At 39.9% G+C, this 15279-nt stretch overlaps 1 protein-coding gene across 1 annotated transcript in view; it reads left to right on the top strand.

Moving 5' to 3' along the window:
• LOC116177713 (protein winged eye) overlaps positions 1 to 14729 on the top strand; it is a 62625-nt gene extending 47896 nt beyond the window's left edge. Inside the window, exons 9-15 of the mRNA XM_031496769.1 lie at positions 998 to 1114; positions 6161 to 8436; positions 9296 to 9524; positions 9576 to 10132; positions 10182 to 10361; positions 10416 to 10577; positions 13336 to 14729. Coding sequence (XP_031352629.1) covers positions 998 to 1114; positions 6161 to 8436; positions 9296 to 9524; positions 9576 to 10132; positions 10182 to 10361; positions 10416 to 10577; positions 13336 to 13560 — 3746 coding nt within the window. The 3' untranslated portion in view covers positions 13561 to 14729. The remainder of the gene's footprint in view (positions 1 to 997; positions 1115 to 6160; positions 8437 to 9295; positions 9525 to 9575; positions 10133 to 10181; positions 10362 to 10415; positions 10578 to 13335) is intronic.
• Positions 14730 to 15279: the final 550 nt, after the last annotated feature.

Raw genomic sequence — 15279 nt, 5'->3', positions numbered from 1 at the left:
CGTCTTTTACGTCACCATTTATTAGCCAACTTCTGAATTAACACTTGAATATAACCTTTTTTTTGCGCTACGCACTGTACAGATTGGATGCATTGATCTGCTGAAAGACTATTGATGAGACCGAAGCGGGATTGGCAATATGAAACATTTACTTCTCATTTAATCCAAATCTTCACTGAAGATTGCAGACAAAGATGAATTTTGTTGTCAATCCATAACCAGAAGCTGCGAGATTCGTATTTTTTGGTCACGTATAGGTACTTTACCTTTAAATGGTGCCGGCTATTAATTAAATCGTCGGGTTCGTTTCGCAAATGGAAAGTTTTAATTAGGTAATAGTAGGCGCAAATGTAATTAACAATGTAGTAATTAGTCGTGAAGGACTAATAATCGCTTGTTAAATTGTAGCAAATATGGTAATGATCCCAATAAGCACGTTTACAACAAAAATGAAAAACCTGACTACTGCTTTTAGGAAATGTAGCGGTGGAAAACACGCAATAATTTATTGTGCCATCGCGGGTTGTAAAAGAAAAGAAGTTATCAATTTCTTCACAGTTTACTGATGTGGTTTTAAGACCCGTACACTATCATTCAAAGTACCCCCGAAGAAATGTGAAACTAGTCTTCTTTAAGCTGAAGAATTGCACCACTTCACATTGCAATTGTCAATTTACGATACAGAAATAAATATGCAAAAAAAATGTAGCTAGTACGTTTATGTTGATATGCTAAGATTTGAAAATGTAATGCTACAAGCATATTTTTGCTACAATTTCAAAACCAGTTCACATCCTTCGATATTTGTAAAAACACAATTTGGCTCGCCTTTTTGATTCTATTTTCACACTTTTCCCAGAAAATTGTCTTAATTGAAATTATTAGAGAAGTTGCAGCATTTCAATTACAATAAATCACAGCACGATACAAGCTTTTATTACGTGCGAACTTCCTCGTTTCAATAGGCGCCATCTGAATTGTACGTTTTTCGTTTCAGCTGCCCTGCCCGTGGAGCCTATGGTGCCATTACCAGTACCTGTACCGCCAGTTGGAGTTCAATTAGTACGAGATCCGACGTCCGGTCACCTATTGCTTCTTCCAACAACGGGAATAGGTAAATAAAGTTTTTTAATGATGTACATTTTATTATGTTAGCGCGCAATAAACATCGAGTTCACATCATTAAATTTATGGCCAGGCCGCAGTCGATGGTACCCACCTTGTAGTGTTTTTTTAGGTGAACTTTTTCCTTGTAAGTCCTTTCCTGTTTTATCGCAGTCATCCAATTTAACGAAATGCTTGCAGGTTGGTATATGCGAAAACCATTAAAAGCCCACAGTGTTACAGTCTTTACAAAAATTTTAATTTTGAGCTCTATACATCATTTGCATACTCAGAACTGGAAATAAGACACGGTCTTCATACTACACACATAAAAAATCCTAACTATATAACTCTTATAAATTCAAAAGCCAGATTGGACTCATTTTGTAGCGAGTATCACAGACATCGGGGCGCCATCAAGTCGATAAAAGATGAGTCACCGGCGATAAAGACTGATTTTTGAATCGCAAATACATTTTTAATCCTCGAACTTTTAAAATTCATTCTTAGATTTTTTGAAAAGGTCCACTTGTAACTTATGTAGTTGTTAGGGTTGGAAAATTAATTTTTAAATTCGATCCAAAATTTATTTTTTTAATAGGAACTTCATTGATTTTATCAGAGGTTTATAATCACAAATTCAGGATCTTTTAATTAAGTAATGAACATTAGGAAAATACTGTTTTGACTCTAATTAAATTTCAATATTATTTAACCACATGACTCCCTTAGTTGCTGACTGTTTTGCACGCTTTCTTCTTTTTGACCTAAAGCTTTCATTCTTCGCGACTCCTCGTTCTTCATTCTTTCCACCCTCTTCGCGCATTTTTCACTTCTTCGTGCCCCTTAAGGAAGCCAATTTTTTCAGACGTACTTTCTTTACTGCGCGCTTTTTTCCTCACATCTTCAACTTTCTTCTTCACGTGTTAACAATTTCAAAAATTCGTCTTCGCTTCCGCATTTCCCCCTCGGTATTTCCTTCAAGTCAGATTCCTGTTGCTTTTGGTATCTTTAGCCTTTTATCTCTTGCTTTTGTTTTTTTTTAAATTAAATGTTCATTAATTGCCGGCATATAAGATTCTGTCACATGTTCGAAATGGGAATAAAGAAATAGGGCGTTGTATTTTTTCGTTGGTCCGGAAGGAAAAAAGTGTATCTACATAATTTTGTTTGAGCGAAGTGCAAGTTACATTGAATTAATATTGCTGTCACAAACATCCAGCGACCGGTTTACTTTGATGCATAGAAAAACGCCACATTTTCCTCCAGACTGAAAGGAGAGACGCGGGAAAGCTTTTAAGCTGAAAACCCACCAAAAGAGTGAGGCTGTCAAACTGATTAAAACACAATCGTTAAATACACGAGTCGTGGATAAAATTACTACAGTATAAAGTGTCGCTTCGCGAAACCTAATAGTATAAAAGGAACACCACGGATGGTTTTCCTTGTTTTATCTCTAAAACAATATTAAAAAATAGTCCTTTGAACGCCCACTAGCTACCGAAAGTTTATTATTCATGTTATGCAATGTAATAAGAGTAACGCCTACTAAAGAATCGGTACAAACTTGTGCAGATTATTTTGTATTAGATTTCCTGCTGACTCGCCATTTAATTAGTAGAGAAACACTCACACTTCCTCTACAACTCTTACATGCATTTTTGCTCCCTTTTCAGGGTTTTTTCGCGATCTCTTCTTTCACTTTTTTTTCACGTTTCTTTAACTTTTCTTCTTGTCTACTTTTCTACTTCTTCGCGCTTTTTTCGTTCACTTTCTTGTGCCGCCTCTACCTTCTTCATTTTTTTTCATTCAAGCCTTCTTCAATCCACGCATTTTTGTGTATTTTTTATTCTTGCACTTCGTTTCTTATCACACCCTTTTTGACACTCTTATCCTTTTTTTCTGTTTATCTCGAATTCTGCATCCCTTCTGCGTTTCTGCTTTACGCATTTTTCACCTTCGCGCCTGTCTCTTGCACGTTCTCTTCACCTCTTCTGAACGGATACTTTGTTATCGCATTTTTTCACTTCTTTTTCATGTTCTCACTTCTTTTTACACCTCCCTATAAGTACGCTTCATTCATGATTATTTTTCCTTAATTCCGCTTTCACCCACAATTGCTTCACACTGCAGTCACCGACCTCTATGAATACGTTCTTTATTCAAACCCTTTTTTTAGTCGTTTTCACATCTCTTTTTCTCAGCTGTCCTTTCTTCACTCCCCCATCTTCATGTTTCCTTCCTTGCGGCTGATTTCATTCCTCTATATTTCCTTTACAGCCCTGTCATGTGTCCCCCACAGCCTTTTCATTTCTGTTTACGCATTTTCCACTCCTCTATCCCTTCTTTCAAACTGGATTTATGTCTCTCTCAAGTCCCTGTCCGATTTTCAACAGACATTCCTTCTTCACGCATTCTTCTGCAAAGACTCATACATAACATCTGTGCGCTTTATTCCTTTACTTCTTTTTGCTCTACACCACCAATTACGTGTCTCGTATTTTTTACCATCTCCTTCTTTCACTTCACGATCTTTTCTTCGCGTCTGTTTCACGCTTCATTATTTTATAAGCCCCTGATGCGGTGCATACGTTTAAGGCTTTTTTAACGCCGTTGCTTCAGTTTAAGGTCTTCTGTCTTCGCGCTTTCTTTCCTAATGCATGATTCACATCTTCCTTTCTCTACTGGCTACTACTTTTGTTCTACCTCTTTGCTTTCACGCGCGTCCATAATTTTTAGCGCATTTTCCAAACGCTATTGTGCACACTTTGTCCGCCTGTCTCTACCACTACTAGTTCTCCAGCTTTTTCGTTGTGGCCCCGAGCTCAGAACGAGCAAAGATTTTTTGGATTAATCACTTCCTTCCCGAGTTAGGACTGATTCTGTGCGCGGAAAATGTGCTTTTCGGTCGCGAGTGACAACGTTTTTAAATTCTTTCACATCTGTCTCCTCGTTCATGTTTTTCTTCTTATAACGCGTCTTTTATTCACGCCTTTTTTGCGTTATTCTTTTTAGGGGAATTTTTCGGAAGAAAAAAAATCCCTTATGTGATGCTTTTGTTCGTCTGTTCCTCGTCCAATCCGACAACGAAAACAGACAGCGTTGTCAAACCTTCGCCATTAGATTTGTACCAGTTCCAGGATCAGCGCTATTGACTATGAGACGGATTAAAAGTCTGGTTTCCGAATTCGAGCCGAGTTCAAAAAAATTCCCCTACTGAAATTCGTATGCGATTCTTCGTATCTTGTTTCTTATCTTATATATTAAAGAAATTTGAACTGCAGATGCATGTTTCTTTCTTTTTTTTCTGAACGCTCCCATCCACTGGCTGCCTGCTTCATTCCGGTTTTCCGCGCGTGTTTACTCCTTCCTTATTAACGTTTTCTGTAGTCATGGCCGCCCTTCGTAACACCCAACATCTTCACGTTTGAACGATTTGTATCTTCAGCACTTTTTTGCGTCCCCTGCATTTTCAGTTTTTCACTCCCTCTTCGCGCCTGACTCCTACGTTCTTAACGCATCATTTCTTCTTTGATGTTACCTTCTAGCCGTTTCTTTTCTTGCTTCATGCTTTCTTCACTCGCTCTTTCTGACTCCTTCACTATTTTTCTGCACAAGTTGTGCACAATACAATTTATATTTGTTTTACATCTTTTTCTTTCTTCACACTGTTTCATACCTTCTTCACGTCTTCTTTGGGGTTCCTTTACAGTTGCTTCGCATCTTTAATCTAATTTTAAGGATACATAACCTCATTTTCTTACCCCATCTTTACATGGGGCGTGAGGACCAACAAAATTGCTTTCAAACGAATTTCTGAAAGACGCTTGGGCTCTTCAACTTGAGGTTAGAGGAGGAAATATTTCAGAATGAACTTACTAATCCCTAAGCACTATGGTAACAAAATTTAAAATTGTAAGTAAAGGGTGTGATAACGAGTGTGATAAGTAAGACAACGTTGGAAGCGCCTTTGTTCTTGGAATCGTTCAGCTGAACTACCGCCATACATTCGTTTTTCTTTGACGGAGTTCGGTTTCTGACCAATTGCTCCATTATCGTTCCCTAAACTTTCTCTGGCAGAATTTTAGCCATAAGATCTGGACTCGTCCGTGGAAATTCAGATATATGATAGATAACTCGAATTGTTCACGCTCCTTTTTACGTTTTCTTTCTTCACGTTTCCTTTCTTCGTGCCTCTTTAAGCGTCGATTCAAACACCTTGATAAAATGTAAATGAATGTAAACGCGTTTACGTCACAATAACATATTTTTCCTGTAATCATGAAAACATGCGTGCCAAAAGCTGATTATCTACACGTAATGAGGCAAGATGCTTCTAGCAATTTTATCTCAATGTTTAGCTTAGATTTGACATTCCAGAGATATCGGTGATAATAAAAACAGTTTGTTCTTTAATCATTTCCATTTTATTCGAACGGGATGTTGGATTTGCAAAAAATGGCGAAACATGACGAAATAAAATCATAAAAACCTATTTTTTTTTTTGGGCTGACTTGAAGTAATCGCCCGATAAAAAGTGACTCACACCTTCATAATACGTCCTTATTCCACAATCGCAATTTTAAAACTACATGTAATAGGAAAACAAACCGTGACTCACTAATAATAGTCTAGTCACAAGATATCAGCCATTAAAAAAGTTGAGTGGATTAGTTTTTATTGCACATGCAATAAGTGCGGTACTCGCTCGGTTTAGACTGACGTGTTGGAGAGGTTTTAAATTCGTGTGGCAGTGTGGCATTGATCACTGTATCTAAAATGTTTTGGGGTGAGGCATTTTACTCTCCTAAATCGAAAAATCGGCTTCTTTCGTTTTATTATCAATTTTTGGCTATGGCGATCAATCATTACCTAATATTTACATACATCAGCAACGCCATACGCCCACGGAACATTTTAAATTTAACCTTTTCTGTAACCTATAATTAGGGATTAATTGACAATGAGCACGATGAATAATTTTGGTTTACTTAATAGTTTAACACGTGTTGTGTTTGCCGAAGCGTAGTCGTCTAATATTTGTGTTTATTTTCAGAACAAGTTCAACAAGCAGTATTGTGGCCCAGTTACCATCAACCATCATCAGTACTATTGCCTCCAATACCACCCCCACCTCTCCAATTACTCAGTTCAGCGTCTTCCGATTACCTGTCAACAAGTACAACACTTCACCAGCACACCCAGACTCACAGCACCCGCCTTTTAGCCGTGACCACGACGGACGCCAAGAGAAAAATCCCTTTACCAATCCCGGCGACGACGCTTATTAAAATAGAGACTGACGCGACCACGCTGGACCAAACCAAAACGCTCCAAGCGGTCAGTACCATAGCGAGCAACACGGGGACGGTTTTCACTGATCAAAACATGGCACCGCTGGTAACGACACACGTGATATACCAGCACCCCACAAACCTCATACTATCCCAAGCACCGACCACCGAAGCGTCGTGCAGATCGCAGGCGACGTCGCCCGTGGTTTGTCTAACCCCGCCACCCGAAACGGCAGCTGTGATCGAAGAGGAACCGCCTTGCGTGCAAGATGCCAGTAACCAAACTGACATTCCCATTTGCATCGAAGAAGATACCGTGCCGCAAAGTGCCGAGATTGCATCCGAAGCAAATCACAAAGAAGACAAGGAAGAAGAGAAACTCCAAGTACCTGAACAAATTCCAGAGCGATGCAAGCCAGTCGAGACCGTCGACGAACCCCCTTGCCATAACCAAGAGGAAGAGCACAAAGTTCCTCCTCAGCCCGATCTAAGCGGATTAGAGCTGCTTTCGAATAGCATAGTTGAGTTCGAGAATTGCCTAAAAAACAGCGAACCGAAAATCGACGAAACTAACGTTACCGTAAAATCCGAGCATAACGACGCCATTCTCCAACGGATAAAGGAGATGTCAATCAAAGATAAAGAAACGGAATCTGTGATCTTAGACGATAAATTGGGCGGACTAGATTTACTCTGTGCCCTGGCCGAGCAGAGAATAATGGAGGAGGTTGAGGTGAAGAAAATCGCGCCAGTTTACAGTCGACCCAAAGAGAAAACGAGAGATCTGACACGCGAAGAACGCAAGAAGGAGAAGCGAAAAGCCAAAAGGTCGCACGATGAACATCGCCGTAAAAAACTGAAAAAGGACAGTGATTGTGCTAGTGAAAGTGAAGTTTTTAGTAAGGACAACGATCATAGAACTTACAAATCGCGGCAGTCAGAAGAAGAGGTGCGAAAGTTCATCGCCAGTAAATCGCAATCGACGTACCCCAAAGGAGATTGGCCTGAGATGAACGCGTTGGAATTAGACATGAGGATGAAGCTCGCCGATTTACAGCGGCAGTATCGGGAAAAGCAGCGCGAGTTGAGCAAGCTCAAAACGAAACGGAGGTCTCTCGACGAAAAGGACGCCCGCAAACGCAAGTCGAGAAAAAAGTCGACTTACTCAGACAGGAGCGCGACTCCTCCCCCGCTTCTGGACAAAATGGACGTGCCCCCAGTAAAACCAAACAGAAATCTCGACCTATTAAAACCGCCAACGTTGTGCGCGGTGAGTAACCAGGTCGACTTGCCAGGATATCGAAGCCATTCCTCGTGCGATAGCTCGCCGGAGAAGACCTCATCGTCTAAAAAGCGCAAAGTGGGAAGGCCGAAGAAGCTGATGACGTCGTGCGATTTGCGCACCGCAACGGAAACGATCGTGGCGAAGAAACCAAAGGCGGGCAGCTTCGTCGGGTATCTTCTGGCAGCGAAACAGAAACTGCAGATGCAGACCAAAGACTTGGTTTACTCCAACAGCCCGCCTAGGTACGTGGAGGAGTCGACGAAGAAGGCTAAGACACACAAGGTGAAGAACCATCTGATGGTCTCGCCGCAAGTCCACTCGGAAAAACCGAGCAAAATTAGGCCGAAGCTTAAAGCGGAGCTTACCGTGAAATCTTACGTTGAGGAGGAAGAGGCCAATAACGAATGGGAGCAACCGCACGAAGATATCCCAAAAGAGGAGATGGAAGTGAAGCAGATTGATCAGGAGGAGGAAGTACCTGAAGAGGTTGTACCAATTGTGGCAGAGGAGCCGGAGGTCGAAGCAGCGCCTCTTCCCGTTGAAGAAAAGGTGAAGATCGCCGATAACCGTTGCGTTCTCACCGCGGAGCACTTGGATAAAGATAAAACGCGAGTGCTGACTGCAATGGGCGGCTTGTTTTACGCCGGCCAGCTGAATTCGGTCGAGCCGCCCGACGTGTATTCGATTACGTTGGATGGGGAGCGAGGAAATCGGCCTCATATTATGTCAAGGGAGGAGATCTTAAGGGATGCTGTGAGTATCATTGAAAGTTTCAGTTAGTTTACTAAAAATAATCAATTTATCAGTAATCAAATATTATCGGTATCTAATAAGCGATTATTTTGATTCATGTATTATCAAACCGTCACAGGGATTATGAAATAATTGATTATTCTTCAATAATTTTTGTTAATCGATTATTTATAATCGAATTATTGTTCAGATTGAACTATAAATTATTTTAATTGTTTCTTCACCCCTTAAATTCTTCTATTTCTTTGGATTATTCCAATGTTTAATTAAGATCCTTCGGTTTCGTTCCGCTCTGGAAATTCTTCACATGCTCTATGCTTCGGATTCTTCGAGGATTTTTCAAAATCTTTCTTTTACAATGCTGCGGATCTCTCAATTTTGTCCAAAATCTGCAAATTTTCGGTTGCATCACTCCGATTCGTCATATATTTTTTGAACATTTTTGACTTTTTTTGACTGTACTGTTAAACAACGAAAAAATCGTTTGTCCGAGTTCGTATGGTTGTACTTAATCAATTTTTTCTCTTAGGATTCTCCTAATTTCTCAGTTTCTTTAGACTCTTCAAACAGACCCTACAGAACATAGTTTTAAGAAAGATTCAAGTAAAGTTTCGACAAGATTTCATAAATTTACCGTGGGTTTCTTCTGGAAGGGAGGTCCCTTACTAACGTGCGGGTGGTAAAAATCCCAGAGATTGAAACATCTGTATAAAAAATAAAGCAGTGATCGTTCTCGTAAAAGTCGTTCTCAGAAAATAGGAAACACAAAACCGCAAATTGTGGTTGGGACATTGTCAATGGGGGTTTTTCTAGGACTCAGAAGTTGTGCATTTGCGTTCATTAATGAATCTTTTTTTAGATCATTGAGGTATCCCCGGCAAACGTGGAGGAATTAGCGGCCGGTACAAGGTTGTGCGCCTACTGGAGTCAACAGTATCGTTGTTTATATCCAGGAAGTGTGGCTGAGCCTGGAACGCCCGATCCGGAATTGGACTCGAAATTCGTTGCCGTGGAGTTTGACGATGGTGACAGTGGGCGGATTGCAATTGACGACATACGACTACTCCCTCCAAACTACCCCATTATAGGTATTCTTTCAGACACTCTCCCTTTACACTGTTAAACACTGCGACTTACAGAATACGACCCCAACCCTCTTCTGAGTTTAAGCAAGCGCAGGCGGAGAATTTCGGCCACCAGCGGTTCGGTGGGCGAACGCCGACTTAGCCAGTGCCTGTCGTCGATCTCCTCGCCGCCCCCAGTGATAAACGAACCGATCAAGGCGAAAACCTCAGATACGGAAAAGGAGAACAAGGACGCGAACAAGCCGGAAACTTCCGCCGAGGAGCAGCGCGAGCGCAAGCGTCTCAAGAAGAAAAAACGCGACAAACTCAAACAAAAGTTGGCACACGACGACCGAAAGAAGAAGAAGAAACATAAGTGCACCGAGGAGAACTGTAAACACAAGAAACACCACAAAAAGCACAGAAGGCACAAGAAACACCACCACAAAGAGGAATCAGAGACACCAACCGAACCGCCCGCGGAAATCGAAGTCGAAAAGAGCCCGATCGAAGTTTCAATCGAGAAGGAAGACGAGCCAGAAGATGAATTTAACGAGGATCCTGAATACCAACCCATTGTTAATCCCGAGGACGAAGTCACTCTCGATGATATTCTCGAAGCCAAATCAAAAGTAATAACTCGCCTCACTTTCTGTGCAATTTGTACAGCTTTCGTTTCAGAAATCAAAGAAGATCAGGGATCGGCAAGAATCGTGCGAGAGCCGTAGTAAAATGACGGCGTTTTTACCCGCCCGACAGCTTTGGAGTTGGTCCGGGAAAGGGTACAGGCGGCCGAAAGCGAAAGGAAGATCTAGAAAACAGTTCTTCAAAACGATACAAAGAGGAAAAGAGGCGATAGTGGTAAGTTACAGTAATTGATTGTTAGTGTTTTTACTGAATACCGTGTTGTTTTAGGTTGGCGATTCTGCAGTGTTTTTGTCGACCGGTCGTCCAGATAGGCCATACATTGGTAGAATTGAAGCGATGTGGGAGATTTGCGGTACTATGGTTGTGAAAGTGAAATGGTTCTATCATCCTGAGGAGACTGTTGGTTGCCCGTTAAATTTAAAATATCCTGTAAGTACATGTACCCTCAAATTGTCAAATTTCATCATATCAATCATTGAAAATTTCTTAATAGTTTTACAGCTCCTTCGCATTCTCTTTACACTTTCTTCTTTTACTTTCTCCAGTCTTTTCTTCACAAAGCTTCCTTATATTCCTTTTTTTGGGTCTCATGTTCTCTTCCTTCGCGCCTTCTCGCTAAAGGCCGAATTCATTCCCTTTCTGCGTCTGAGCCTTTTTTTAAATTCCTTTGTACACATATACTTTTTTTACGTTTGTTAATGCCTCTTTCATTCCTTTACGCTTAATTGGCTCCTTTTTCTTAACACACGTCTTCTTTACGTCTTTTTTTGCTATCTTTGCCGTTTTTCGCATTTCTTTTAAGCATGTTTTATGCATTCCATAAAGTTCCTTCATGCCTCCTTGATGGTCTCTTCTGCCTTTTTCTCTACCGCGTCTATTTAAACGCCTGTTTACGGTATTTTCACGCCTCCTTTTACGTGTCTTTTTCACGCCTCTTTTCTTATCGCGCACCTTCTTCAACATTCCTTACTTTCCACTACATTTCTTTCCAAACTTGTGTAACAGCCCAAAACTCTAATTTCTTTATTTTTATTGGGAATCGGCAAAATTGATTTTCTGTATGGGCATCACTAAATATTACCACTCACTCATCAGCGGTGTCCACGAGAACCCCAGAACTCTGGCTGGTTAGAGGCATTTTTTGTAAGTAGTAGCGCCAAGAATATGTGAGTGAGGACTCCACATTCTTTGACTGTGATTATTTGAAGAAATAAATGGATCTGATACCAGAAGTCGTGTAGATCTGTGTTGGTCCAAATAGAACTAGTAACGAAACTTCAAATTGTTGGAAATTGGTGGTTGCAGGTTTGTGAGGAAGAGGAGAAGAGTTTTGTCTGGTTAGAAAAATGAACAAAACATGAATTTTTAGCGCATTTTTTAAGAATTAAAAAAAATGTTGTATTGTTTGCGTTTTGTCCTTCCGTCCGCCCGGACCCACTTCTGCCGTTCGTTTCTGCCCACATCTTGAAGGTGTGTCTGACGGCTGTCTAAAAGCCCCCCCCCCCCCCCCCCCCCCATTATTTCCTGAGATGCCAATTAGTATTTTGCATAGGCATGCCTTTAGTGGTGCCAAGTGAAACTTTAGAAAAAGGGCGAGGGGGGGGGGGGTAAACACATGTTCGTGGTTCTAGTGGAACAAGTTTTAACCTTCATGGTACTCTAATAAAAGGTCTCAACGAAAGGAATTAATTTCTACCAACCATAGCCCTTCTCCTCGACCTTTTATCATGATCAGGTATATTCCCTTATACCTCAAGAACGGATTGTCGGAAGAGGGTATTCACAAAGGGCGATTGAGACGTCTGCAAGAAATATATCCATTGGTTATGTCAAAACAAAAGTTATTTCGGTTAAAAAAAATTCGATTTATCTGCACAAGAGTTGTGCACAATTTATACTTGTTTATTTTATTAGCTGAATTTCTTTATGTGAAAGAAGCACCAAACAGACATTGAAATTCAGAATTTGACGGTCTGATTCGTAATTATGACACCTTCATATTTCCCTGGTGAGGATAGCTGTCTCTGAAAAGCACAAAGAAAGTCCTGTAAAAGGATTAGAATCCTGTAAATAGAACTTGTAATGCCCCAGGTTTTTTTTAGACTATTGAGGCACTTCTATGCCCTTTACGGAGCTAGACGAACTTAGTAGGATTTGGAAAGGGCACAGAGAGCTCTGAAGCAGCTATATAAAAGGGTTAGAAAGCACTGGAAAGGATCTAAAAGTCTATCGGAATGCTCTAAAAGGCACCCAAAAGGTTCTAGAGGACATTTTGGCGCTCCCGAGTCTCTGTTCTGGAAAGCTTTCTAATACATACAATGATACAAAAGCGATAGAAACCATTGAAGAGACTCCATTTTATTTTCAGTGCTCTGAGAACTACTGGGAATGCCATAGAAGGCTTTTTAGTGCTCAGAGTCTCTTAAGTGATTTCAAGCCAGGGATTAAAAGGCTCTGAGAAGGCAACAGAAACTTCTGAAAAGCCCCCTACGCCTCTAAGTGCTCCTGACCCTTTCTCGAAAGTAACTGTTAAGGTAGTTTTCTGAAAAGGAAATCTATTCCCTTTTATGCTGAGTGATATTTCATACCCCCGTTGATCCCCAGGTAAGTTTGCTCCTTAAAAGTTGAGTCCTTAGAACTCTCATGGAACATCTCCTAGAAAGAGAAAATTTGATAGCAATCTCTGGAAAATAATTAAACATTTTGGGGGAAAGCATAGCGCCAATAGCCTCCACGGAAAGGGAGATTTTTACCTTTTTCAGAAAGTAACTGTGATGGTATTTTTTGGGAAAGGCTAATTTATTTTTCTTTTGCTCATATGCCTCAGACCTTCATTGTGTCAGACTTTTGTGTTACATCCTCTGGTGCATGGAATATCTCCTGGAAAGGGAATATTTTGAGAGCTTCATAGTTCATAATTCAAAAGGAAGCATGTTTGAATTTTGCTGGGCGCATATTCACAGGAGACAATATTTCGGAATTATATTTAGGAAAAGAAGTTTTCTTGGAAGTAATTATTCTTGGGGCGATTTCTCCTGATGGAATATACCACGCGAATTAGCAATGCATACATTATAATTCCTTGGTGGCGATTAAAATTGCAGAGGATGCCTACAGCCTACTCAGGACGCTTTTTTTGACCCAATTAGGGATGTAGTATTTTAATATGTGTATATCATTGTTTCAGGGCGCGCTATTCGAATCCCCCCACATCGACGAAAACGACGTCCAAACGATATCCCACAAGTGCGAAGTGCTCCCGTTGAAAGACTACAGGGAGAAACTGGAGGACGATCCCAAACGTTACGCAACAATTTACGACAACAATGACGTTTACTATCTCGCCGGCTACTACGACCCGAGCGCGCAGTCCCTCAAAATACAGCCCGATATACCTTTCAATGCGGACTAAAATTAAGCAATAAAAGAAACGAAAGAAGAAGACTATTGCTAACTGCAATAAGTGATGGTTGGTGCTATTTTATCCAGATTTTTAAATCTATTTTGGACGATAAGTATTATTTATATTATTAGTTTTGATGTTGAAACGGAACGGTTGAAGGTTTAAGTTTATTATTTTTTATAAGTTGTTTTTGATTTTCTATGTACATAGTCCAGATTTTTCTGGTTATCAATAGTAATATATACATGTTTTGTTGTCAGCTGAAAAGAAAAGGCGATCAATAGCAGAGTGATTTAGGTCCATAAGTTAATATTAGGTGTCCATTTTAATAATGTATTTGTCAATCAATAATAAACTTGTAACTTTTGGACTGAAATGGGTGCCTATCATTTAAGTATAAGTGTATAATGACCTAAATTGTCCTCTATTGCATCTCGTAAAGTTACGGCATAAGTTTCCGTGCCTAATCCTCTCTCTACTACTAAATAGTACAGTTAACTGAGGCTTTTGCCATTCAAAAAAAAAATGTGCAATCGATAGTAGTAATATTTCACTTAATTCGGCCTTTGTATTTCTTAAGTATTCCTTAGGTATGCTTGTTAGACAGCTTTCTGAAAATACTTACAGCAGGTTAAGTTGTGGTGTCGTTATTGATTTTTCTCTATTCCTCTCAGGCAGATCTGTTATTTTTAGCTGTTAAAAATACGCTTATAAATTTAGAGTAGGTGCTCACAGTATACAAAGTAAACCTATTTTTAATAATACTAAGTGTTTTTCAATCTAATTGTTGTATTATAGTTACGAAGTGTTGTATTTCGGTTCTTTACATCCTGCAAAGTATACGCAATAGAATTTAAGTTTTTTTTATGCTTGAAACATCTTCCCTTAGTATACAACCTTTTGTAAGTGTGTAGATCTTATAGATATTACCTCACTAAAAATATTTTATTATATTACTATGTGTGTACAGACAGTGTAAAGACAGAAAAAATACATATTTTTGCAACTAAGAATAAGACAATATGGTGCTAGCGAGTAAGAAAAGGCGGTGACATCGTGCTTTGTAAACCAATGCAGGGTCTGAAGTGACGTTCATTATTACAGAAAAAAGTTTGTAAATACACTTTTGCTTGTACATATCGCCTGTACTCTATTCAAATACATATTTAAAAAAACAAGAAGCATGATTTTTTTGACAGGAGAAACGGACTTGCAGTTGTACCACTCTCCCCAAACCTTAATTTGTGGGTTCTATGACTTTGTACCAACTAATTGTAGTACCCGAAATATAGCCCAGTTATGATTACAATATGCGTTGGTAACACTTTGTAAATGGGATTTTCCAACCCAAAGCACAATCCAATCCATATTACGATGAAGATATTCTATTTTAGAAAAAATTACAGATTTCGCAATCCATCGGAAACATTGGAAATGATAACCGTATAGCGTCATATGTAAAACACACATAAGCCTTTTTCATCTAGGATCACTCGCTCCACTCCACTCTTTTCGCAAACATACACTTTCTGAATAATACCTAAAACCGGCCCTACATTATCAGTTCTAGCGCCGCAACTGACAAATGAACTGCCAAGCCATAACTAAAAGTAACTTTCACCCTACACACGATTCAAAAAACATCACTACTCTCCAAGTCATTTCTTCTTGTTAATGTACAGGGTGTAAATCGAAAAGTGGAACAGGCGTTTAACATGGGAAATTACT

Source organism: Photinus pyralis, unplaced genomic scaffold (genome assembly GCF_008802855.1).
Source record: "Photinus pyralis isolate 1611_PpyrPB1 unplaced genomic scaffold, Ppyr1.3 Ppyr1.4_LG8, whole genome shotgun sequence".
Lineage (NCBI taxonomy): Eukaryota > Metazoa > Arthropoda > Insecta > Coleoptera > Lampyridae > Photinus > Photinus pyralis.
The sequence above is the reverse complement of the archived record's forward strand: the minus strand, read 5'-3'. Positions and strand labels throughout refer to the sequence as shown.